This window comes from Pristis pectinata, chromosome 13 (genome assembly GCF_009764475.1).
Source record: "Pristis pectinata isolate sPriPec2 chromosome 13, sPriPec2.1.pri, whole genome shotgun sequence".
Taxonomy (NCBI): Eukaryota; Metazoa; Chordata; class Chondrichthyes; order Rhinopristiformes; family Pristidae; genus Pristis; species Pristis pectinata.
In genome coordinates this window covers 3,130,598-3,157,806 of record NC_067417.1, presented here as the reverse complement: position 1 = coordinate 3,157,806, position 27,209 = coordinate 3,130,598, and the positions used below count along the sequence as shown (strand labels likewise).

Below are 27,209 nucleotides of genomic sequence, written 5' to 3'. Positions count from 1 at the left end.
GAGGGAAGGGGAGAGGAGGAGGGAGGGGAGGGGAGGGGAGGGGAGGGGAGGGGAGGGAGGGGAGGGAGGGGGGAGAGGGGGAAGGGAGGGGGGAGAGGGGGAAGGAGGGGAGGGGGGGAGGGGGGAGGGGAGGGGGGGAGGGGGGGGAGGGGAGGGGGAGGGGGAAGGGAAGGGGGGGGGAAGGGGGGGAGGGGGGAGAGGGGGGAGGGGGGGGGGGAGGGGGGAGGGGGGGGAGGGGGGAGGGGGGGGAGGGGGGGGGGTGGGGGGGGGGGGGAGGGGGGAGGGGGGGGGGGAGGGGGGAGGGGGGAGGGGGGGGAGGGGGAGGGGGGGGGGGGGAGGGGGGGGGGGGGGGGGGGGGGGGGGGAGGGGAGGGGGGAGGGGGGAGGGGGGGGGAGGGGAGGGGGGGAGGGGGAGGGAGGGGAAGGGAGGAGGAGGAAGGGAGGGGGGAGGGAGATAAGGAGGGGAGGAGGGGGAGGGGAGGAGGGGAAGGAGGGGAGGAGGGGAGGGAGGAGGGAGGAGGGGAGGAGGGGAGGGGAGGAGGGGGAGGGGGGGAGAGGAGGAGGGGGAGGGGAGGAGGGGAGGGGGGAGGGGAGGAGGGGAGGGGGGGAGGGGAGGGGGGAGGGGAGGGGGGGAGGGGGGGAGGGGAGGGGGGGGAGGGGAGGGGGAGGGGAGGAGGGGGGAGGGAGGAGGGGGGAGGGGAGGGGGGAGGGGGGAGGGGAGGGGGGAGGGGGAGGGGGGAGGAGGGGAGGGGGGGAGGGGAGGGAGGGGGAGGGGAGGGGGGGAGGGGGGGAGGGGGAGGAGGGGAGGGGAGGAGGGGGAGGAGGGGAGGGGAGGAGGGGAGGGAGGAGCGGGAGGAGGGGAGGGGCGGGAGGAGGGGAGGGAGGAGGGGAGGGGTGGAGGGGAGGGGTGGAGGGGAGAGTGGGAGGAGGGGTGGAGGGGAGGGGGGAAGGGGAGGAGGGAGAGGAAGTGGGAGGAAGGGGGGAGGGGAGGGGACGGGGGGAAGGGGGAGGAGGAGGGGAAGGGGAGGGGGAGGGGAGGGAGAGGGGGAGGGGGGAGGGGGGGAGGGGGGGTAAGGGGGAGGGGGAGGGGGGGGAGGGGGAGGGGGAGGTAGGGAGGGGGGAAGGGGAGGGGAGGGAGGAGGGGAGGGGAGGAGGGGAGGGGAGGGAGGAGGGGAGGGGGGAAGGGGAGGGGAGGGGGGAAGGGGAGGGGAGGGGGGAAGGGGAGGGGAGGGGAGGGGGGAAGGGGAGGGGGAGGGGAGGGGGGAAGGGAGGGGGGAGGGGAGGGGAGTGGGAAGGGGAGGAGGGGAGGGGGGAGTGGGAGGGGAAGGGGAGGGGGGGAGGGGGAGGGGAGGGGGGGAGGGGAGGGGAGGGGAGGGGGGGAGGGGAGGGGAGGGGGGAAGGGAGGGGAGGGGAGGGGGGGAAGGGGAGGGGAGGGGGGAAGGGGAGGGGAGGGGAGGGGAGGGGGGAGGGGAGGGGAGGGGAGGGGGGGAGGGGAGGGGAGGGGGGGAGGGGGGGAGGGGAGGGGAGGGGAGGGGGGGAGGGGAGGGGAGGGGGGAGAGGGGAGGGGGGGAGGGGGAGGGAGAGGGGGAGGAGGGAGGGAGGAGGGAGATAAGGAGGGGGGGAGGGGAGGGGAGGGGAGGGGAGGGGAGGAGGAGGGAAGGGGAGGGGGGGAGGAGGAGGGAAGGGGAGGGGGGGAGGAGGAGGGAAGGGGAGGGGGGGAGGTGGAGGGACGGGGAGGGGGGGAGGAGGGAAGGGGAGGGGAGGGGGGGAGGGGGGGGGGGGGGGAGGAGGGGAGGGGAGGGGGAGGAGGGGAGGGGAGGGGGGAGGAGGGGAGGGGAGGGGAGGGGGGAGGAGGGGAGGGGAGGGGAAGGGAGGGGAGGGGAAGGGAGGGGAGGGGAGGGGAAGGGAGGGGAGGGGAGGGGAGGGGAGGGGAGGGGAAGGGAGGGGAGGGGAGGGGGGAAGGGGAGGGGAGGGGAGGGGGGAAGGGGAGGGGAGGGGAGGGGGAAGGGGAGGGGAGGGGAGGGGGGAAGGGGAGGGGAGGGGAGGGGGGAAGGGAGGGGGTAAGGGGAGGGGAGGGGGAGGGAGAGGAGAGGGGGGGGGAGGAGGGGAGGGGAGGGGAGGGGAAGGGAGGGGAGGGGAGGGGGGAAGGGGAGGGGAGGGGAGGGGAGGGGGGAAGGGAGGGGAGGGGAGGGGGGAAGGGGAGGGGAGGGGAGGGGAGGGGAGGGGAGGGGAGGGGAGGGGAGGGGAGGGGAGGGGGAGGGAGGGGAGGGGAGGGAGGGAGAGGGGAGGGGAGGGGGAAGGGGAGGGGAGGGGAGGGAGAGGGGGAGGAGGGGAGGGGAGGGGAAGGGAGGGGAGGGGAGGGGAGGGAGAGGAGAGGGGAGGGGGGGAGGAGGGAGGGGAGGGGGGGAGGAGGGGAGGGGAGGGGAGGGGGAGGAGGGGAGGGGAGGGGAGGGGGAGGGAGAGGAGAGGGGAGGGGGGGAGGAGGGAGGGAGGAGGGGGGAGGGAGGAGGGAGATAAGGAGGGGGGGAGGGGGGTTCTCTGACCGTGTCGGGGGAACTATTCTCACAGAGGAAAGTTCCTTCTCATGTTTAATACAAGGCAACTGAATCACTTTGTGCAGTTTGAAGCCGGCTGTTGCGTGGGGAGGGACCGAAGATGAGCCACAGGACAATGAGGGGAGGAGAGCGAATGAATGGGGCGAGGAGGGGGTGGGGATAAACGTGGGAGGGGCGGCGGGGGGAGGGAGCCGAGTCTGCGGTCCGGGAACCGCCTGATGTCCCGCCCCGGCGCTCAGTCGCTGCCGCGCCGGCTCGGAGACCGGACCAGTTCGCTGTGTTGCTGCCGACGGGACCCGGAGCAGGAGGGTAGGTTTGCCCCGGGATTTCTCCTCCACCCCCCCCCCCCTTCAGTTGTGGGGAGGGGGCGAATCCCCCGCAGTGACCCCTGTGTGGGGGGGAACGGCGCCCGTTGTTGTGGGGGGGGGGAGAGCAGAGACCGGCTCTTTGTTCACCATGTGCTGCCTCCGAGTGACCGGGACCCCTCCCGCGGGGTGTAACCCCCCCCTCCCGCGGGGTTTAACCCCCACACTTTTCTCTCCCCCCCCCTCAACTTTCCCAACTACACCCGTACCGTCAACTCCGTCCCGCCCCACACTTTGCACCGGTTGGGAAGACGCGTTCCCCCTCCCTCCCCGGAGCCGTGCTCTTTCTCTCCCCCCCCCCCCCCCCCATCCCTCCGGTTGAAGCCGCCCCCACCCTCGCCATCCCGGTCGGGAGCCCCGGGGACGTTGAGCCGCCCGGCGCCGGGGAAATGTCCCGGGACTACCGTCCCGTCCCGCGGCTCACGGACGCCTTTGTTCCCTCTTTTCACCCCCCCCCAGGAGACCCCCTCTTCTCCCCCCCCCCCCGCCCCTCCCTGGAAGCGGCGCCCGGCTGCCGCCCGGTGTTCGGGCTGCGGGGGACGGAACCTCTGTCCCAGGTGGGACCTCCCCTCCCCTCCCCTCCGTCTGCTGGACACTGGGGGTGGTGGTCGGCGAGGCTGCTTCCCCCCCCCCCCCCCCGGGAGCGGCTGTCGGGTCAGACCGGGCGGGATTGTTCCACATTCCCCGCCGCTGGCCGGGAGATCCCCCCGACCCCTGGAATATTCCGCCCCCTTCCCCCCCGTCCCGTCCCGAGGGGTCGCCCAGCCCGGGGTGTGGGGCTGGTTCTTGGGAGGGGGTTGCGCCCGGCTCTTCTTCCCCCCCCCCCCCCCCCCCCCGCTCTCAGGGATGGGGACAGGGTGTTAATTCCGTTCCCCCGGGTCAGTCGGTTCCCCGGCGGGGCGGCTCTCCGTCCCGGTCGGTCGCCAGACGGGCGTCGGATGCAACCGGTGGGTTTGTCGATGGTTCTAACGCCCCGGGTCGGGACCCGCACCGGCAGCCCCGCCGCCGGTGTCCCGTTGCTCCCGGTGTCTGCAGACTCGGGGAACGATCCGCCTCTCGGCCACCCCCAAGCCGGTTGCTGCACCTCGTGTGGGGCAACTTTTGTCCCAACGCGGCCGCTGGGAGCCGCCTCCTCTGGGCGCTCCCTCCGCTCGTTGCAGACCCTGTCGGGGTTCGGACGCCCATAGACTGGGAACCGAGGGTAGAGCGGCGAAGTCCTGGCGAGTATCTGATCTGGGCGGTGTCTCTGCAGAAGTAAACCTGAGTCTTGGGCAAGGCACAACTGCGTTTGACACCAGAGACTGCAGACGCTGGAGTCTGGAGCAACACACAATCTGCTGGAGGAACTCAGCGGGTCGAGCAGCATCTGTGGGTCTCGCCCCCGATCTTTACACCAGCTATCTTCCCTCTCAAGCCCCAGTCCTGATGTCTTGACCTGACCTGTGACATCAACAGTTTCTTTCCCTTGTAGAAGCTGCATGACCTGAGTTCATCCAGGTTTTTTTTTTACAACTTGCTTTGAGATTGCTGTCTGTCTGTAGAATGTGGGATTGTCCATGGTCTTAGCTTAGCATGGAAGAATATGTAAATTTAAGCAACAGTAGTAAGACAAGGTATCTTTATAATTCACATGTACATCAAAACAGTGAAATGCATCATTTGCGTCGAGTGTTCTGGGGGCAGCCCGCAAGTGTCGCCACGCTTCCGGTGCCAACATAGCATGCCCACAACCTCCTAACCTGTACGTCTTTGGAATGTGGGAAGAAACCGGAGCACCCGGAGGAAACCCACGCAGACACGGGGAGACCGTACAAACTCCTTACAGACAGCGACCGGAATTGAACCTGTGTTATCACAAATAACACTGGCCCAGTTCAGCAAGCTTTAAAACTAAATGTTCCCACTGTGAAGCCAGCTTTGCTGACAGTAAGGATGAACAGGGCACTAAGTTTGCTGAATTCGTAGAGTCACCACAGTCCAGCACAGAAATGGGTGCTTCAGCCCATCTTTTCCATGCTGACCACTTTGCCCACCTGCATCCGTAATTCTTAAACATCCCAAGATCACTGGGAAGCAACTGCTCTACTGAATGGAATCTTTACAGCTGAGCTCCACCATGCTCGAATGATGGTGTCTTTTTAATAATGCAACTTCTTTGCTTGGGTTGGAATGGGGCTTAAACCTGCGGCAGGTGTTTCCTCCGGGTGCCCCCAGAACACTCTACGCAAAAGATGCATTTCACTGTGTGTTTCGATGTACGTGTGACTAATAAAGATGTATCTCATCTCTCTCAGTAGAGAACAAATGCAAGGTAAATAAGTGGCGTTAGATTAGGAAATGTTAATGTACAGAGAGATCTGGTGACCTTGAACACCAGTCACTGAAAGCAAACATGCAGGTGTAACGTGGGTAAACCAAATGGAATGTTGACCTTCATTTCCAGTGTGAATGGCAAGCTCCTTATTCTGTTGTATGAAGGAGCAATGTCTTGTCAGAGTTACACAGGGCCTTGGTGGGACAACCAAGGATGTACCTTCCAGAGGTGGTACAACAAAGGTTCACCAAACTGCTTCCTGAGACGGCAGGTCAGTCCTTTGAGTAAAGTTTGGGGTGACTCGGCCTCTATTCATTGAGTTTAAATGAGGTTGGTGGGATATGGAAGGATGTTTATCCTGGCTGGGAAGTCTGGAATGAAGGGTTGGGGCCAGCATTGGTTTGCAGGGTGAGGCTATTGGGATTTTAAGAGTGGTGAATCTGTAGACGTCACTACCACAGAAGGTGAAGATCAGGTTGCTTAATGTTCAGGGAGAGCCTTCTAGAGACAGGGCATCACCGTGTGGGGAGAGCAGGACTATTACTGAGATGATCATGAGGCATACTCAATGGCCTATTATCTATGTACTAACGCACCTACTTGCATTGATTGCAAAGTAAAATTGAATATTCTGGCTTGGGTGCAGAGTTGGTGCACCCTGTGATATTTAAATTTGATGGTTACAATAAAATTTGCATTGCCTTGGTTAATAATTACGCCTTGAGCAAAAGTGCAAGGTCTGAAGCAAACTAGTGCAAATCAATGAATTGAACCAGCTTGCTTAATTCATAACATGGTTATTAGTGTCAACCTAGTCTTGCTCCCAATAAGATTTGATGTTGGGTAGGAACTCTTGTAGGTGGTGTTTGACTCTTCTGAAATCAGTCAGTAACCATGTTCCCTAATATAGAATTTTGGAGTTGGTCAACTCTAGTTGTGCTGCTCACTAATATTAGTTGAGCTTGGCATGGCTTGGATTGTATCCATTTGCTGGAAGATTGGAGAATCCCTGCCTGATGATTTATTGAAGTCATACAGACTCCACTTCAGTTGGTAGCAGTTGAGCTCCCATTGTATTGAGAAGGATTATTTAATGTGGATCAATAATTTGTCAAACCCTGATTCATAGTTTGAAGAGGGGCAGTGATTAGTGAATTAAAAGCAGCCTTTACCCTTCATTAGAATTCTTGCAGTTACTATGTTGGGTGTCCACTTAGCATGGCTTTTTCTTTTGTCCATCTGTTTTGACTTTGTAGAGTTTTGGATACCCCTTTGCCAGCTGGAGTTCAGGATTAACTGCTATCCCCCTCGGGATGGGGATAGTTGCTTTGCAGACTGAATGCCCACTTGGATACATTTTTAGAAGCCATCTGCTTTTTGCCTTGTCACTTTTCTAGATACTCCCCCCCATGAAGTTTCCAATAAGTGAAGTTGCTTAAAACTATATACTTCATTCTTAACTCTTAACTGCCTAATTACCCCTGCTTGGGCTATGGTTTGTTAGAACAGAACATTGGATCAGTTTCTCAACAATCCTGTTGAAATTAGCTTGGGTGTGTGGAGATATTGCTTGACAATTTTCTTGCTCTCTGTTAATGCTTTTGAATGGATAAGCTTGTGATCAAGGCTTCTGAATGGATATTGAGGTCTGATTCTATAGATTTCTTTAGGGGGAAAATTGGCTGTCTAGTCACTATAATAGGAATAGTGTTATAACCTGTGACTAGGTAGCGAGCATGATTGCAACAACTGTAGAGGATATTATAGACATTGGTAAGACCACATGGAATATTGTGCAGTTCTGGTTGCCTGTCTATAGGGATGATGTCTTTAAGCTAGAAAGGGTGCAGAAAAGATTCTCGGAAATTACTGGGACTGGAGGGCTTCAATTACATGAGACTGGATAGGTGGGGCTTTTTTCTCTGGAGTGTAGGAGGCTGAGGGGTGATCTTGTACATAATAATGGCAGAGATAAGGTGATTAGTCAGTCTTTTTCCCAGAGTCTAAAACTAGGGGGTATAGATTTGAGGTGAAAGATTTAAAGAGGCTGGAGGTGCCAGTTTTTCCACACAGGGTGGTGGGTATATGGGGATGGTAGAGGCAGGTACAATTGCAATGATTAAAAGGAATTTGGACAAGTTCATAGATGGGAATGATTTGTAGGGGTATGGGCAAATGGGATTAGCTTGGGTAGGCAACTTAGTTGGCATAGACAAATTGGGCTGAAGGGCCTGTTTTCTGTGCTGTACAACTGACTCTGATTCCTATCATGTTGACACTTTGCACAAGCATAGACTGGTGATCAGTTGAATGGGTCTAGAATGCTCGAGGTGCTAGATGTGAAATAATAGCACTAGAACGCTTGGGTCAGACAATATCTGTGGGGTGAAGGAGCATTTTGAGCAGGTGATGTTTCATTCTAAATGTTAAGCTGGGTAGCGGGGTTTCACAATGAGAACAATGGTAGGTGAGGGCAGGACATGAATTTAAAACTGCTGTAAAATGAGTGCCAGAACGGGAGTCTGTTTTCAACCCTACCACCACCTGGGTGGGAGAAATATTGCAGATTTCAGTTAAAGCTGTCTGTTAACTGCTGGAGTTGGAATACAATGGGTAATTTGGGACTACTGAAGGTATTGGGGCCAATTTGAGTTTCCAAATGTTAACACTCTAATCTCTTGTTTGCTCTGGATGAAAACTATTTCTTGTGTGCAGTACTTTATTTGTTTAAACTTGCCCATTCATTACCACTTAGCTTAATCTCAATCTCTCCATTTGCAGTTAACAGCATGGGTGGCAGGCTTGGCAGAAAGCGGAGAGGCTACAATGTGAGTGAGCCAAAAGAGAACAGAACTGCTGCAGAGTCCACTGAAAATCCTGAAGTGAAACAAATTGAGCCTGAGAACAAAGTTTCTTCTAAGGATCAATTCAAGACAATTGGTGAACAACAGCCAGCAAGTGAAGCTCCCAAACAGGCAGATGAAAGACCTGGAGAGAGAGAAACTGCTTTGGTGACGGTGGATGTGGAAACTGCAGAAATAAATAACGTGGCAGTAGTGAGTACCTCCACTGAGCTTCCTCATGGTTCTCAAATGCAAGAGAATGTAATCTCTGCTGGTTTGGTAGAAGCAGCAAAGCAATTGCCTGACCAGGCAGAACAGTGCCCATTACCAGAGGCTGGTGTGCAATCCAGTGCTATCCCAGAGATTGGCTCGGCTGCTGAAGTTCCAGATGTGGCAGTGCCAAGTGAACCACAAACCAAGGAAGTGCCAGAAAATGGCTCCAATGGGGAAACTCTAAAATCAGATTTGGACACAGGAAAAAGTGTACCTGAAATCCCTGAAGACCCTTCACCTGAGAAATCTAGCTTGGGTGACCAAACTGTAACAAATCTTGATGAACAACTAGAAGTATACCCCTGTGGAAACCTAAATGTTCAAGTGGATCCTGGCAAAATTCTTGAAGGAGTTTCCGGAGAAACACTCCATGCTGCAATGTCTTTGCCTGTCAGTCATGAGGCACCTCTGCAACCCACTCTGAAAGAAATAGAAACATCTGTCCAGGAGACACGGTCTGAATCTCCAGTTAAATGTGACTTCTCTAAGGAAGATGAAGAACCAAAATTGGCAGCAATAATAGAAGAGACACCTATTGATGTTGTGTTGAAGAATGAAGTGGCCTTGTGTGCAGATCTGGAGAAGGATGTGACTGAACCCGACACTAAAGATGAAGCCCAGGGAGTAGTTGGTGAACCTCTTCATTCCACTACCCAAGTAACACCTGATTCTGGAGAGCCATCTGACTGTGTACAGGATAACTCTGCCTGTGGGAGTAGTAATGCTGCTGAAACTGAAGATCACAGCCAATCACTGGAGGGATCTGGAAATGCATCTGTAGACTCTTGCAGTGTGACAGATACAGTCCAAGTGGATCTAGTTGCTGCAGAATCTGTCCCAGAGAATACTTGTCCAAGCATAGAAAAATTGACTGAAACCAGCCATGAGCAGACTGTGGAACTGATTGGCTGCCAAGATAGCATAGAAGAAATATCCCTCCTCAAGACTAATTCTGAACTAATACCAGATATTAAACTCACTGTGTATGGTGAAGGTTTACAAGAGGAAGAAGAGAAGGATGATACACAGCCAGCTCCTGTGGATGAAACCATTGCTCTGGATACTAATACTGATCCACAACCACCAAATGAAGTGCTGGATGAGAATCAATCAACACTGCGTTCAGCTGAAGTAGGACTAGAAATGCACAAGTCTTCAGATCAAGAAATCGTGAAACTGGAAACTTCAGGAGATCCTGCACCTGAATGTGGAAGTTCAGGTCCTATTGAAGAGGTTTTGGCAAAAGTAAACACTGAAGAAACTAGTTCCACAGAGAACTCTACAGCTTTTGTAGATGCTGGAAAACCAACTGAATCCATCACCAGCAAAACTGAAGATGACAACCATCCAGAGTCTTCTGTTACAAATGGGACCACTCCAGATGGTGAATTGAGAAACCAGAGCAAAGTGGAAGTAATTGGCCAAATTACAACTGCAGAAGTTGAAGAGGATCTCCAAGCTAGCAGCTCGGAACCAATCATAAGTAACACCACTGAACAAGTGATTGAAAATCTTCCTGCAGAGGAATCCTGTCTTGCACTGGATAACCAAACTCTCAATTCAGGACCACTAGATGTGAATGTTGAATGATTCCAGTTGGAAGCAGAGGCTTATGAAGATGAGGTTAAAGATCCAGAATAAATTTTGCAGGAGGTGGAAGATTGGTTGGATTTTGGACTTGTTCAAACCAGCTAGTGCCTGAGTTTGATTTGAGAAGGAAACTCCAAGCTTGTGCTGCAAGCAGGATAGTGATTCAACTTGCAGTTTGTGAACAATCTTGATTAGTTCCACAATCTTCCACTGAGGTTTATTTTACTTGAAGAATGCACCAAAAAACACTGGAAGACTGAAACTGAGACTCTGCCTTATGCCATAGCTTTCAATATGCAAGATGTTGGGTATTAGTACACTTTTAAAAAGCATGTAAATCTAAAAGGTTTGTTCAGAACACTTGAACTCTAATTTAAGTCTTCTAAATTTAGTCTTCAATTTGCATAATATGCTTTGAGGTCAGTTACTAATTGGATAATGAGGGTTTTTAAAACTTAATAAAATGTCATACTTATCCTAGTTTGGTTTAATGCTTTTTATTTGAAAGAAGCTTGGCTTCATGGTACTAGCTAATTCAACCCAAAAATCACTTGTCCTGATGCAAGTTCCATTTGAAGCAATGCAATAAAATAACTGATTTCAGTGTGATGGCGGTGAGGCTCCTATAGTTGGAAGGGATTTTTGGTGGGCTCCTTATCAGAGTCACCAATGAAAATAAGAATGGGCCTATCTGTATAATCCCATCCAATTAGGGACTGATTTGAATTCCCGCTTTGCCTGGAATACCAGATGGTAGTTTACATTGTTTTCTGGAGAAGTAATTTTAGAATTAAGTTTTGGAATCTGATTCCAGTGCAGACCACCCAGTACATGACTATACCAGCTGAGGAACTCATCAAGGCTTGTACTTCACAGATTTTAGTCCAGGATCTTGGACATGCACAAGTACTATAAATTTACAAGTACCAAATGTGAACTGGGTTGTCTCTAATCCCTCTTCCAAGCATGAATTCCAAACTCTACTCCCTTCAAAGCACATGCCAATAGGAACTAGAGTGCCAAGGGAACCTTTAATTATCATGCATTTTAAGCAGTTGCAAAATCTGGTTTAAAGTACAAGGATACTTTAAAAATGTCAAGTTTATAGATCATTCACAATGAGCACTGATCCTAAAGTAAATCTGGGGAACTGAATACAGGAGATGGCAGCTGAATCGACATCAGCTGTCACTACTGGATGCAAGAGGTTGAACTGGATGATGTTAGGGGGGTAGGGCAAATCCAAACATTACAGAATAAAATGTTGCTGTGACAAATCTGGGTCCTGATGGACTGCACCAATCAAAGATGTTAGAATTTTTAAATTGTCTAAAATTCCTGACACTGGGGAAAGTGTTTGGATTTGGAGGGGGGAAGATAGCAAATGTAACTTGGTAAGTAAATAGAGCAGTTAGCTTAACACCTGACACAAGGACAATGTTAAAGGTGTAGTAGGGTAAGTAGAATAACAAGGTCAGAAGTTGATGAGATTTTTGTGGCAGTCAGTTCAACCAAGTTATGAGAGTTAAAATGCTGTGGATTAAATGGTATAGTAGACATACTCTGATTTCCATCTTTAAGGCACTGCCTGAAGGTAGAAATCACAGAAAAAAATCAAAGCTCAGTGTGGGAGGCAAGTGCTTGGATAGAAAACTTTGGGCAATAGGCAAAAAGTAGTCTTTCTGTTTGGAAAGATCTCTTATGAGAAGGGATCAGTGCTGGACCTTGACTTGTGACCAGAAGGCAGCAAAGATATGATCACTAAGTCTGAGTTTGACAGGAAAGTGTAAAGAGGACCTGTGGTAACAAAGGGGTACACACTGAATAGGCAAAAATTTGTTTGACATGTATATGGGGAGGGGGGGGGGGTGGAGGAGAGGAAAGGGATTTGGGGGGGGGGAACATTTGTGAGATGGGATCTGGTTGGGGGGAACACTTGAGATGGGATCTGGGTGGCTTGCAACATGATTGGCAGAAAGCAAGTAGGTACAGCAAGTAATTAGGGTGGGGGCTACAACTATAAGGAATACAATACAACCTCCCTTGCACTTCTGTTATGTCAAATGTGAGACTACATCTGGAGTACTGTGATAGTCTAGTCTTAATACAATAGAACACAACAGGCCCCATGTCTGTGCTGATCAGGATGCCAATTTAAACTAATACCACCTGCCTACACATGGTTTGTATGCCTCCATTCCCTATGTGTTCATGTGTCTATCTAAATGCTGCTTAAACATTGCTGTTGTATCTGCTTCCAACACCCCTGGCAGTGTTCCAGGCACCTACTACTTGCAGGTTTTTTAGGAAAAACTTGATAAATTTTTAGACCCCCCCCCCCCACCCCCTCTTTAAAGCGAAGCCCTCTGGTGTGACACATTCACTGAAGGGGTGGGGAGACTATCTAATTAATGCATTGAATGCAGTTAATCATTTTAAAATGTATGGTTTGTCTCAACAGTTGGACAGACTAGGTTTGTATCCACTAGAGTTTGAGAAGGAATAATCGAAATAAGATCCTGACAGAGTGGACTCCTTGGGGATGTTTCCTCGCGTAATCTAGAGCTAGGTCATCTTAAAATAAAGGGTTGTCCATTTAAAAATGCACGAGGTAATTTTTATGGGGGTGATTTTTTTTGGAACCCTTTCTCAGAGCAGAAGCAGCAGCCTTTGGAATGCAATGCAAAGAACGTCCTTTAGGTAAAAGATGAACAGGGGTAAGGTGGGACTGCAGTGTTGAGATTATAATCAGATCAAGCCAGCTCCACCATTCTGTAATATGCCTGCAAGGCCAAGTGAGTCCCAAAATGTTCGTTTATCACTGCAGAATCTTAGTACATGTACTCCTCACCCCTCCCCCCCCCCCCCCAACAAAAAAACTGATACAGGGATGAACTTTCCTACAAATGCCAATATGGCTCAGCAGGTTGTTTGCAAGGAGGATTTCCCTTGGCTGCAGGATTAGAACCAGGGATCATGGTCTCAGGATAAAGGTTAAGACATTTAGGGCTGAGATGGAATTCACCACCACAGTAGGTGGTAGTTAAGTCACTGAATATGGTTAAAATAAACTTGTGGACAAAAGGCATCAGGAAGTATGGGGAGATAGAACAGTCATGATCATATTGAATGGCAGAGCAAGTTCAAAGATAATGGTGAGACTAGGCTACTTAGTTCTGTTCCTAACCACTTGGGGCTATCTACAAAGGGAAAAAAGACACGTTCAATTATATGGGTAGGATAGAGTAGACAAGACAGTGGGCCTTCAAATTTGAGTAGCATTATGCTATACACCCTGGGTCATAGTTGAGATAAACAGCACACTTACATCTATGGGGAATCTAGGTTAGTGGATGGGGAGAAAGATGCCGGATACATCGAGGCAGGTGGAGGCTCTGCAGCATAAGCAGTAAGCTAAATCTGTTGGGTTGTGTGGCCTGGTTTGCTCTAATTTTGGAGCACAGGCCAAATAAAGAGTTTACAAATAGCAATGGAATGAGTTGTCCTATTACAAATGTGGGAGGAATATTGATAAAGTATTTGGGGAAGTTAAACTATGTGCCTAATTTCTCCATTGGAAGTTGTACAAATATTTAATGGACACAATAAGGAGAAAGCCCTCAGCTAAGACCATCCACAGTATTTTAGTGCTGCTCTGTGATGGCTCTTTTGTCATGCAGTCAGTTACTTTAAGCTCTGTTTGAAGTAGCAGTAAATATGGAATGCCTTCTGCACACAAACATCCCACATATGTTCCTCCCATCACTTAACAGCAGGATGGTCTTGGCTGAGGGATGAACATCCAAAATCTTATCTGAAGCATAACATCCTTGATAAGGTGCCACTTCCAATGGCTGCTTTAATCGCGCATGGTTCCTGTTGCAGGATTGGAGCTTCTGTTTCCGGACTGTTATGTTCTCAGCATGAAAATAATGGAAAAACCTGCATTTCTAAAGTCTTTCAGACTTGAGTTGTTTCAAAGTGCTTTACAGTCACTCCAGTAATCACAGCCAGGTTTATTGGCACTATCATGTTGTGAACTTTGTTGTTTTACAGCAGCAGTACAGTGTAGGACATAAATAAAAATTACTGTAAGTTACAAAAAGAAATGGTGCAAACCTGGTATGGGGCTTCCAATGTGCAGGACTGAAAGAGGCTGTAGAGGGTTATAGACTCAGCCAGCTCCATCACACGCACAACCCTCCCTGCCACCGAGAACATCTTCAAGAGGTGGTGCCTCAAGATAGTGGCATCCAACATCAAGGACCCTCACCACCCAGGATGTGACCTCTTCATGTTGCCATCAGGGATGTAATATATGAAATGCCCTTAATCTCTGAACAGTGAGGTCCCACAAAAGAAAAAGGTGATCGTGCACAGATAAACATTTTGATATGATATTAAGGGATAAATATTGATTAGAACTTGGATAGAAATGTCCTCGAAGCCCCCAACCTTATTGAAAAGCAGTGTGTTCCTTGGCTTTTGTACAAGCAAAACATGGTCAGTCTGTCACAATGTTCCTCTCACTATTTAGTAAGACATTTACCAAAAGCATAGATTTTCATGTGTATGTGCACAAAATATACCAACTAGAGTTTGAGGACATAGAATCATACAAGTCAGAAATGGGTCCTTTGGCCCACCACGTCTACGCCAACCATCAAGTACCCATCTCTACTAATCCCATTTGCCAGTGCTCCGTCTGTAACCTACGTCTTGGTGATTCAAGTGTTCATTTAGATACTTAAATATTGTGGGAGTAGCTGCCTCCACCACCCATTCAGGCACTGTGTTCCAGATTCCAACCAGAAGAGATAAAGTTTCACCTCACCTTCAGCTCCCCGCTGTGACATGGCATGTACTGTACTGAAATCTATATTCCACAGTTCATTTTCCATTAGCAATCTGGCAATACTTCCCAGATCAAATGACTGTATGATCCATATAGACTTTAGTTAGAACTCAATAAACCATGAGAACTGATCATTTTTTTCTTCTGCAGTTCAACTGAAAGGAGTGTGAATTGCATACACATTCAATTCTTGCACAAGAAATGTTGCACAATGGATTGGATTTATTGCTATTTCTATGTATTGTCATTCAAGAATGAATGGGATGGTGATACTGTATTTAATGGTTCCTCACACCATGATTCTCTGAATTCTGCCAGGTAACTGATGATAGGTGGAAAGAATTCAAGGAGGGGAAGGGAGGATAAGCTATGATATTCCTGAATATATTTAACTAGAAACTATAAGATAATATTGAGAGATATGGTGCAGGCAAATGTAATGTTATCTGGTACACCGGCATTTGTAATTAATAATTCCTTCCATTTACCTCCATCTTGCAGGTTGGATGCTCCATTGAATCCAAATGCAACAATGCACATAGCACCGATTGAATGAAATGTATTTAGAAACAATAGTTGGTGATATATGAATTTATAACTTAAAGTGTTAACTTCAAAATAGGAGTAAGCATGTTTTCTATCTCTTGGCCTACTATTGGAGATAATGAGGCCACCTTAAATTTTAAGTCAATGTTAAATCAATCTAGGATGCAGATGATATTGCTGCTTCATAGCATTAAGATTTATTCATGAGAACAAGAACAACCCAACCCCCTTCTAACTACAATATAAACAGCAAAAGCTCAGCTAGTTCATTCAGCTGTCTGGGTGTTTAAATCTGGATGGGTAGGGCTTGAGGTTACGCACGGCACTTTGGCTGCAGAGTGAACAATTCTCACTGTGTAAGAATTTTCTGATTTTGTACCCAGTTAATGGAATCGAGCCTCAGTAAACTTCACACCAATGGGCTAAAGCAGAAATGTTTTAGACACACACCTAATCTTCAAGCAGTTGCTGTTTCTGAGAACATTAGGGTTAGCACTGTGATTAAAGCATATGTAGAATTACTCAGTGTTATCAAGCAGCTGAGGATATGACAAAGTAACATTGTAGACCAGTACCAGGGACATTAATCAACCCACAAAATTATTCTGTGACTAATGTAACTTGAGTAGATTCTGAACAGATGAATATGATGTATGTCATTCTGTCACGGCATGGTAGTTAAACTGCAAAGGTTTGACTCTTCCTGGAGATGTCCTTTATTACTGCACCCAAGAATTTATTCTTCCTCTGTGAGTCTAGATTGCAAATGTTGATGGTGTCCTAGCCCAGTTTGACTTGGTTCTTGGCAGATGGCTAATGCCTTTTCCGACATAAATCACTGACTAATGGGGAGGGAGAATGGAATGTTTTAGTTTGGAACTCTGGGGTTAACCATAACACCTCTAATGCAATCTGTACTCAATGTTAGAGTATACATATGTAATGCAATATAATAGTGAGGTTTACCCAGCTGTTCAGGATAATTACAGCAGCTAAGTCTTAGTGGAACTTGCTTCCTTGCAGATATATATGGTAACACACCAATTGAGAATACTCTTCTGAATCAAGTTTCTGCTCCAACTTAAAATGACGATTGAGGTCAGCACAATTCCATTGAGCAATCTTGGCTTCTGGATCTTTAATTGTTCAAATTTCTTTTCTGAAAAATAAAACCCAATTACATATAGATCGAAAAAATATTGCAGAAATTAAACAAAATCTTGGAAATACTCAGTAGATCAGACAGCATCCATGGAGAAAGAAAATATTAATGTTTTAGGTTAATGACCCTTCATCATAACTGACACATAAGTTATAACAAAATGTACCTGAACTTAATTCCATTTTCTCTCTTCCTTTAATATCTTCACTCTTAGCAAACTTATTTTAAGATTATGAACATTTCTTAGACAGAGTATTTTTCCCAGTGTGCAAATGTCAAAGACTGGAGCGCTTAGCTTTAAGGTGAGAGGGGGAAAGTTTAAAGGAGATTGCGAGGCAAGTTCTTTACACGGAGAATGGTGGGTGCCTGGAACACGCTGCCAGGGGAGGTGGTGGAAGCAGATACAACAGCAACGTTTAAGAGGCATTTAGACAGGCATGTGGACAGGCAGGGAATGGAGGGACATGGACCATGTGCAGGTAGATGGGATGACATCATGGTCGGCGCAGACATAGGACCATAGAACCATAGAACAATACAGGCCCTTCGGCCCATCATGTTGTGTCGCCCTTCAAACCACTCCTAAGACTATCTAACCCCTTCCTCCCACATATCCCTCTATCTTAAATTCCTCCATATGCTTATCTAACAATCCCTTGAACTTGACCAACGTATCAGCCTCCACCACCACCCCAGGCAGCGCATTCCATGCACCAACCACTCTCTGGGTGAAAAACCTCCCTCTGACATCACCCTTGAACTTCCCACCCATTACCTTAAAGCCATGCCCTCTTGTATTGAGCATTGGTGCCCTGGGGAAGAGGCGCTGGCTGTCCACTCTATCTATTCCTCTTAATATTTTGTACACCTCTATCATGTCTCCCCTCATCCTCCTTCTCTCCAATGAGTAAAGCCCTAGCTACCTTAGTCTCTCCTCATAATCCATACTCTCTAATCCAGGCAGCATCCTGGTAAATCTCCTCTGCACCCTTTCCAACGCCTCCACATCCTTCCTATAATGAGGCGACCAGAACTGGACACAGTACTCTAAGTGTGGTCTTACCAGAGTTTTGCAAAGCTGCATCATTACTTCGCGGCTCTTAAACTCGATCCCATGACTTTTGAAAGCTAACATCCCATAACCTTTTTTAACTACCCTATCCACCTGTGAGGCAACTTTCAGTGATCTGTGGATATGAACCCCCAGATCCCTCTGCTCCTCTACACTGCCCAGAATCCTGCCATTTACCTTGTACTCCGCCTTGGAGTTTGTCCTTTCAAAGTGTACCACCTCACACTTCTCCGGATTGAACTCCATCTGCCACTTGTCAGCCCAGCTCTGCATCCTATCAATATCCCTCTATAAGCTTTGACAGCCCTCCACACTATCCACAACACCACCGGTCTTTGTGTCATCTGCAACTTGCTAACCCACCCTTCCACCCCCCTCATCTAAGTCATTAATAAATTTCACAAAAAGTAGAGGTCCCAGAACCGATCCCTGTGGGACACCACTAGTCACAGCCCTCCAATCCAAATGCACTCCTTCCACCACAACCTTCCTACAGGCAAGCCAATTCTGAATCCACACGGCCAAGCTTCCCTGGATCCCTTGGCCTCTGACCTTCGAAGAAGCCTACCATGCGGAACCTTGTCAAACGCATGGTAGGCTTCTCCATGTAGACCACATCTACTGCACTACCCTCATCAATCTTCCTGGTCACCTCCTCAAAGAACCCTATCAGGCTAGTGAGGCAAGATCTTCCCTTCACAAATCAATGCTGGCGTCCCTAATCAGTCCATGATTCTCTAAATGATCATAGATCCTATCTCTTAGAATCCTTTCTAGCAGCTTACCCACCACAGACGTAAGGCTTCACTGGTCTGTAATTCCCTGGACTATCCCTACTACCTTTTTTGAACAAGGGGACAACATTCGCCACCCTCCAATCCTCCAGTACCATCCCCGTGGACAACGAGGACACAAAGATCCTAGCCAACGGTTCAGCAATCTCCTCCCTTGCCTCACGAAGCAGCCTGGGGAATATTCTGTCAGGCCCCGGGGACTTATCTGCCCTAATATTTTCTAACAGCTCCAACACATCCTCTCTCTTGATATCTACATACTCTAGAACATTACCCTTACCAACACTGTCCTCAGCGTCATCAAGACCCCTCTCCTTGGTGAATACTGAAGAGAAGTATTCATTGAGAACCTCACCCACTTCCACAGCTTCCAGGCACAGCTTCCCACCTTCGTCTTTAATCGGACCCACCTTTACTCTAGCCATCCTTCTGCTCTTCACACATGAGTAAAAAGCCTTGGGATTCTCCTTAACCCTACTCGCCAAAGCCTTTTCATGTCCCCTTCTTGCTCTCCTCAGCCCCTTAAGTTCCCTCCTTGCTACTCTATATTCCTCACGAGCCCTGTCTGATCCTTGCTGCTTACACCTTATGTATGCTGCCTTCTTCTTCCTAACTAGTTGTTCCACCTCTCTCATTACCCATGGTTCCTTCACTCTGCCATTCTTTCTCTGCCTCACCGGGACTAATTTATCCCTAAGATCCTGCAAGAGATCCCTGAACATCGACCACATCTCTATCGTACACTTCCCTTCAAAAATGTCATCCCAATTTACACTCTCAAGTTCTCACCTTATAGCCTCATAATTCACCTTTCCCCAATTAAATATCTTCCCATCCTCTTTGCTCCTATCCCTGTCCATGACAATTCTAAAGGTTATGGAGCAGTGGTCACTGTCCCCCAAATGCTCACCCACCGATAGATCTGTCACCTGACCCGGTTCATTACCTAAAACTAGATCTAACGTGGCATCCCCTCTAGTCGGCCTGTCAACATACTGTGACAGGAATCCGTCCTGGACACACTTAACAAACTCTGCCCTGTCTAAACCTTTTGGCACTAAGCAGGTACAATCAATATTTGGGAAGTTGAAGTCTCCCACGATAATAACCCTGTTATTTTTGCATCTTTCCAAAATCTGCCTTCCAATCTGCTCCTCAGTATCCCTACTGCTACCAGGGGGCCTATAGAATACTCCCAGTAGAGTAACTGCTCCTTTCTTGTTCCTAACTTCCACCCATATTGACTCTAGAGAGGATCCTTCTACATTAACCACCCTTTCTACCTCTGTAATAGTGTTCCTGACCAGTATCGCCACCCTTCCTCCTCTTCTCCCCCCCCCACCATCCCTTTGAAAACACTGAAAACCAGGAATATTCAATATCCATTCTTGCCCTGATATCAGCCATGTCTCTGTGATAGCCACAATATCGTAGTCCCATGTATTTATCCAAGCTCTCAGTTCATCTCCCTTATTCCTGATGCTTCTTGCATTTAAGTAAATGCACTTTAGCCCATCCACCTTACTACTTTTATAGCCTGTACTCTGCTTCTCCTTCCTCAAAGCCTCCTCTACCTGTCAGATCTGACTTTTCCCCATCCCCTTCTTCCTCTGACCTACTCCTCCAGTTCCCATCATGGGCCAAAGGGCCTGTTCCTGTGCAGTACTGTTCTATGTGCTGGCCCAAATTCCCAGAAGAGTACTTGTGTGGAATGTCTCATTAACCACCTTGAGAAATATAAGGTTCTACATGCAGCCCAAGATCCTGGTTCTTCCCTACCTGTAAGTTCCGATATTTGTGTGCTAGATCCACATTGGTTCGCCCTCTCTGGAATGGATATGACCAAAGAATAGAATTCCAGTGATAGCCCATTTTCAACACTCCATCTAGCAGGTAGCCCACTTCCTCCTCTGTGAAATCCTTACGCTGCCTTCTTTTCCTCGTTTGCCTTATTCCCACTGTGTACTCACATATGTCTGAATGCTACATCAAAAGAGGAACATTATTTAGTTTGCTCCACCAATGCCAACAATTAACAGCATGCTCAGAAATCAGTCCAGTCCCACACAGTCTGTCCTGTTGCTGAGATGGATGGAAAGAAAGGTTCAGTTTTTATTGTTTTGAGGGAGTATCAGATTGTTGAAAGTGCAGTCATTCAGATTAGACGTTGGTCCCACCTGTCTTTATCAGCAGGAAGAGGGCATTAAGGGATTTACAGGATAACTCAGTGAGGAACGGAACGTTGTCTTTAGCTCAGCATCAAACAGGTCTTTCATTTCAGATACAGACACAAGAGAGACCACAGGTGCTGGAAATCTGGAGCAAGATTCATTTCAGATTGTGCATGCCTCGGTTGTCATGCTTACCATTTTGTATTAGAAAATGCACTTCCAGAATAATTCATTGGCTGCTATGTACTTACTATGTCGACATTGGAGGAGAGGTGACTTCCAAGATATGGAAAGTGGTCCACATTTTCCAGAGTTGTTTCACCAAGTTGAATTGATGGTTCTATCCGATGTGTCTCAGTTGGTGACAGTTGGTAGATGATCTGAGTCTTCTTGGAAGGTAATGATGGTAAGTCCAAGTTTCGTGTACGCACGGTTGAAGGTAGTCAGAATCTGTTGTAGGTGGCTTTCTGAGAGAGCTGCAACACAGTTGTTGTCTGCATATTGGAATTCGATGAGGGAATTTGTGGATGTCTTGTTTTTGGACTTGAGATGGGCAAGATTGAAAAGTCTGCCATCTGTTCTGTAGACAATTTCGATTCTTGGGGGTAGATCGTCCTTGATGATGTGGATGATTGTTGTAATGAAGATGGTGAACAAAGCTAGGGCAATCACACATCCCTGTTTTACTCCTTATTTGACTTGAGAAGGCTCACAGTTACTGTTGCTGACCATGACTGTGGCAAGCATGCCATTGTGGAGGAGTCTCAGGATTCGAGTGTACTTTTCAGGGCATCCATGGGTGGATAGGACATCCCGTAGGAGTTCCCTTGATAGCGAGTCAAAGGCTTTGGTGAGGTCGATGAATGCCATGTACAAAGGTTGAAGTTGTTCACGACATTTTTCTTGCAGTTGTCGCATTGTGAAGATCATGTCGATTGCTCCACGTGAAGGTCTAAAACTGGCTTGTGTCTCCGGAAGGATCTTCTCGGCTAAAGGCTTGAGCTGGTTGTTCATGATGCGGGTGAGGATCTTTCCTGCTGTTGCTAACAGGGAAATTCCACGATAGTTTCCGCATTCAGATTGATCACCTTTCCTTTTGTAGATGGTAGATCCAACATCGTCTTAAAGTGCGCTGGAACAGCTTTTGGACGTCTCCGAACAAGAGTCTTTCATGATCGTGACATCCGAACAGACACTAAAATGTTAGTGTACAAAGCAGTGGTGATCCCAACGCTCCTGTACGCATCAGAAACTTGGACAACATACCGACGACACTTGAAGGCACTTGAAAAGTTCCATCAACGCTGCCTTCAAAATATCTTTAATATCAGCTGGGAAGATAGAAGAACCAACATCAGCGTGCCACAAGAAGCGACAACAACAAGCATTGAAGCCTACGTTATCAAGAACCAACTAAGATGGAGCGGTCATGTTGTTCGGATGAAAGACAAACGACTGCCGAAACAAATCTTCTACTCCCGGTTTAAAGTAGGCAAACATAAAAGAGGCAGACAACAGAAGAGATTCAAAGACGTCTTAAAAGCCAACATGAAGAAATGTAACATCGACATCAACAATTGGGAAACCAATGCCAAGGACAGGAAACTCTGGCAAACCATCATCCGAGAAGGAACAGCAACTTTTGAAGCCAACAGATGTGCAGAATAGAGAAGAAGATGGAAAGAGAGCAGCAACAGCCAAAGCCCGATCTGCCATCTGGAACTGCCTGTCCTGAATGCGCAAGAACTTTCAGAGCCAAGATTGGACTCGTAAGCCACTTGAGAGCCATAAATAGATCAACAGAACGAAGACCATCACCCTCGACCTCGAGGGTAGCCAAGACGACGACAACTTACTATGTACATACTGAGGATGTAAGGAGATCCTCTTTTAAAGGTAAACTCTTTCTTTAGGTTTGAAACATGAAATGTGGCAAATCAGCAATCGTAGCTTAGTTGCTCATTGGCGCTCCTGCGATTGGTGTTTGAGCAGAAGGGAGGTGGATGCTTGATAGGAAGAAGGGGTAAGAAGTAAATTAAATCTAATCCCATTTCTAACTACTATTGGTAGGAGCTGATCAAACAGGTTGACCCCAATGAATGTAGAACTGAATATTCAGCCTAGATTCGAGAACACCTTTCTCACCCCTTAAAGAATATCCAAGTGTGCTGTACAGACAATGAGTCATTTTTGAAATGTAGTCACTGCTGTGACAGCCAGTTCAAGCATTTCAGCCATCACAAACATCACAGAGATAATGAAAAGATAATCTGTTTTTCAGTAACATTGAATGTGAACTAAACATTTGTCAAGATTCTGAGTACAATTCCCCTGTTCTGATTAAAAATAGTACCATAGCATCTTTTATGGTCATGTGAAAGCACAATGTCTCAGTTTAATGTCTCATCTGAAAGAAAGCACCTCGAGATATTGCTGCAATCTCCCAATACTGTGCTGTGTCCGCCTAGATCCTTGAAACCAAGTCTCTGGAGTAGGACCTGAATCCACAACCTGTCTGTCCATCAGAAATACATGAAGATTAGAGGTCAGGAAGGGCAATACTATCCTGGGCCTTCCTGGATCCTGCCTTACCAAATGGCGGGAGATTTAGCAGTGCTGCAACCAGCCACTGGTCAATGGGCTACTGCAGATTTCACTATTTACCCAAATCTGATTTGGATCAAAGTCAAGTCGAGTTTATTGCCATTTGCACAAGAACATGTATGCACAGGTGCAATGAAAAACTTACTTGCAGCAGCATCACAGGTACATAGCATCAGATAAGCAGCATTCACAGGAAAACATAAATTATACACAATTTTTTACAGAAAGAACATAATTAGAACAAAAAAAGTTCATTTTAGTGCAAAGTGATCAAAGTGGTCATAGTGTCGCTAAACTGTAGTGATTAGGTTTGTGCAGGTTGGTTCAAGAACCGAATAGTTGAAGGGAAGTAGCTGTTCTTGAACCTGGTGGTGTGGGACTTCAGGCTTCTGTACCTCCTGGTAGCTGCGAGAAGATGGCATGGCCCATATGGTGGAGACCTTTGATGTTAGATGCTGCTTTCTTGAGGCAGTGCCTCCTGTTGATACCACTAATGGTGGGGAGGGCTGCGCTCATGATGATGATGAAACTTTACAATGATACAATGTCCTGGCATGTGTTATTGACCAACACTTACCCCACACTGACTCAAAGAATCTATTGCGTAAGTAGCTCAGCCACATAGAGCTGAGTGAGGTGTGCAAGTCCACGTCTATTATTGAACCACATGAGGTTGGGAGAAAGCAATAAACAAGAAATGCTGTGGAGGCAAATGTTACAAGATAAAGCAGGTGCCTGCATTTATTGTACTCTTTGGGTTGGGGACAACAAAACACAAGCATACTTAATAAGCCTACTTCCATAATTATAAATAAACATGGACAATTAGATTTTTGCAATGTTGATGTATAATGCATTTCACATCCACATTATGGTCCAAAGCATGATATATCATAGCAGATCTTGTCAGAGCTCATTTTAGTCTGAAATTAACATAGTACCTTTGTGCACAAACCTTGGCACATATGAGTTATTTTATGCTTCTGAAATTAAAACAAAAATGCTGAAAATACTCAGCAGAGCAGGAAGCATCTGTGAAGAGAGAAACAGTGTTGATGTTTCATATCAATGACTCTTTTTATCAGAACTCTCTGATGTAAGTCCCAATATCCAAATGACCTCACCTGAAAGTTCTGATAAAGGTCATCGACTGAGACATTAGCTGCATCTCTCTCACGGATGCTGCCCGACCCTACTGGGTGTTTCCAGTGTTTTCTGGTACTTTTAGGAGAGTAGAGGAAACACGAGGTGCAAATCAGATCTTACTGTACACATTAGCCTCAAACCTTCAGCCTTATTTTGCACAGAGAACTTGAGTTGCTCTAATAATGCCAATACCTCTGACTCATGCAACCACAGTTTCCTTTCCTCTGGGATTGACATGAGTGCCTTAAGCTGCCAAGGCCCTAAACTAATAATACAGACTGGGACTCTCAAGCTGCATGTGGTTCTTTCACTTTGCAACTTGTGACTCCCAATCACCTTTAAACTTCTGTATCAGGGAAACTACATTTTACTAACACTGGAGTCTCGTAATTATACTCTTATTTCCCACTATGCACTGCTAACAATAGGTACAGTTAAAAACTTCTAGGGAGTAAAATGACATAATCAGAGGATATGTATATAGCTAAATAGGAAGCACTGACATCACCAAGAACCAGCTTTTTAAACTACTTCCATTGAACATATTGATACAAGCAGGACTGGTTTTGAAATCACAAGGTGCCACTGTGTAAACAATGATCTTCTCAGAACAGCAGCGGTGACATTACACAAAGCCAGCAGCTACCTGACACACATGGTCTGGAAATTGATCACGGTGACAATGATTGGTTCCTCAAAACGTACATGTTCAATATTGGGACACAGCAAACACGACATCTCCATAAGTTGCTATTGTTGGTGAAAACATTGAAGGATTTGGCTATATCTTTGCATGATCAAATCATACTTAATATGATCTATGTGTTGTTTGGTGGGGTGGGGTGTACAACGTACAGTAGCCTTATGGCTCTTTTGGTAGTGGTGAATGTGGCTCCAGAGTCACATAGCTGTGAAAACACAAGAGGACCGCAGATAAGAACATAAGAAACAGGAACAGGAGGAGGCCATCTGGCTCGGTCGAGCCTGCTCCACCATTCAATAAGATTATGGCTGATCTGGCTGTGGACTCAGATCCACCTGCTTGCCTTTTCCCCATGACCCTTAATTCCCCTCCTGTGCAAAATCTAATAGTGTCTTAAACATATTTAGTGAGGTAGCCTCTACTGCTTCCCCTGGGCAGACAATTCCACAGATTCACTGCTCCCTGGGAAGAGCAGTTTCTCCTCATCTCTGTCCTAAATCTACTCCCCCAAATCTTGAGGCTATGTCCCCTAGCTCTAGTCTCACCTACCAGTGGAAACAACCTTCCTGCCTCTATCTTATCTATCCCTTTCATAATTTTACATGTTTAATATCCCCTCTCATTCTTCTGAATTCCAGCGAGTATAGTCCAGGCGACTCAATCTCTCCTCATAGGCTAACCCCCTCCTCCAGAATCAACCTGGTGAACCTCCTCTGCATTGCCTCCAAAGCCAGTACACGCAGTACTCCAGATGCAGCCTCACCAGTACTCTGTACAGTTGCAGCATAACCTCCCTGCTCTTAAATTCAATCCCTCTAGCAATGAAGGCCAACGTTCCATTTTCCTTCTTGATAACCCATTGCACCTGCAACCAACCTTTTTGCGATTCGAGCACAAGCACTCCCAAGTCCCTCTGCACAACAGCATGCTGCAATCTTTCACCATTTAAATAATAATCTGATCTTCTATTTTTCCTTCCAAGTGGATGGCCTCGCATTTACCAATGTGTACTCCATCTGCCAGACCGTTGGCCACTCATTTAACCTATCTATATCTCTCTGCAGGCTCTCCGCATCCTCTGCACAATTTGCTTTTCCACTCAATTTTAGTATCATCAGCAAAGTTAGATACGGTCTTCAAATCATTAATGTATATCGTGAACAGTTGCGGACTCAGCACCGACCCCTGCGGCACTCCACTCACCACTGATTGCCAACCAGAGAAACATCCATTTTTCTCAACTCTCCGCCTTCTATTGGTTAACCAATCCTCTATTCATGCTAATACATTACCCCCAACTCCATGCATCCCTATCTTATGGATATGTTTTTAAGTCCTGGTCAAATCATGTAGATGCCACGGCCAAGAAAGCTCACCAGTGCCTCTACTTCCTCAGGAGGCTAAAGAAATTTGGTTTGTCCCCTTTGACACTCACCAACTTTTATCGATGCACCATAGAATGCATCCTATCTGGATGTATCACGGCTGTAGGTACGGCAACTGCCTCTGCCCAAGACCGCAAGAAACTGTAGAGTTGTGGACACAGCCCAGCGCATCACGGACACCAGCCTCCCCTCCTTGGACTCTGTCTTTACCTCTCGTTGTCTTGGTGTAGCAGTCAGCATAATCAAAGGCCCCACCCACCCGGGCCATTCTCTCTTCTCTCCTCTTCCATCAGGTAGAAAGATACAGGAGCTTGAGGCCATGCACCACCAGACTTAAGGACAGCTTCTACCCCACTGTGATAAGGACTATTGAACGGTTCCCTTATATGATGAGGTGGACCTCTGACCTCACGATCTACCTTGTTGTGACCTTGCACCTTATTGCACTGCACTTTCTCTGTAGCTGTGACACTTTACTCTGTACTGTTATTTGTTTTTACCCTGTACTACATCAATGCACTCTGTACTAACCCAATGTAACTGCCACTGTGTAATGAATTGACCTCTACGACTGGCATGCAAGACAAGTTTTTCACTGTACCTCAGTACAAGTGACAATAATAAACCAACACCAATACCTACCAAACACCTTCTGGAAATCCAAGTACACAACATCCACCTGTTCCCCCTCTATCCACTGTGCACATTATATCCTCAGAGAACTCCAGTAAGTTTGTCAAACAGAACCTGAATCTATGCTGTGTCTGCCTGACGGAAACATTTCTATCCAGGTGTCTCGCTATTTCTTCCTTAATGATAGCTTCAAGCATTT

At 47.9% G+C, this 27,209-nt stretch overlaps 2 protein-coding genes across 2 annotated transcripts in view; one reads left to right on the top strand and one right to left on the bottom strand.

Moving 5' to 3' along the window:
* Window positions 1-2,699: 2,699 nt before the first annotated feature.
* si:dkey-56m19.5 (uncharacterized) lies at window positions 2,700-10,419 on the top strand. The gene is made up of 2 exons (XM_052028430.1): window positions 2,700-2,863; window positions 8,015-10,419. Exons 1-2 carry the CDS (start codon window positions 2,773-2,775, stop codon window positions 9,937-9,939), a joined length of 2,016 nt encoding a protein of 671 aa, XP_051884390.1. The 5' UTR covers window positions 2,700-2,772; the 3' UTR covers window positions 9,940-10,419.
* A 3,606-nt stretch (window positions 10,420-14,025) lies between these two features.
* The window catches only part of terb1 (telomere repeat binding bouquet formation protein 1), a 112,826-nt gene continuing 99,642 nt past the window's right edge, over window positions 14,026-27,209 (bottom strand). The window contains exons 19-20 of the mRNA XM_052028679.1: window positions 20,148-20,351; window positions 14,026-16,499 (exon numbers count right to left, since the gene is read on the bottom strand). Of these exons, the coding sequence (XP_051884639.1) occupies window positions 16,479-16,499; window positions 20,148-20,351 (225 nt within the window). The 3' untranslated portion in view covers window positions 14,026-16,478. The remainder of the gene's footprint in view (window positions 16,500-20,147; window positions 20,352-27,209) is intronic.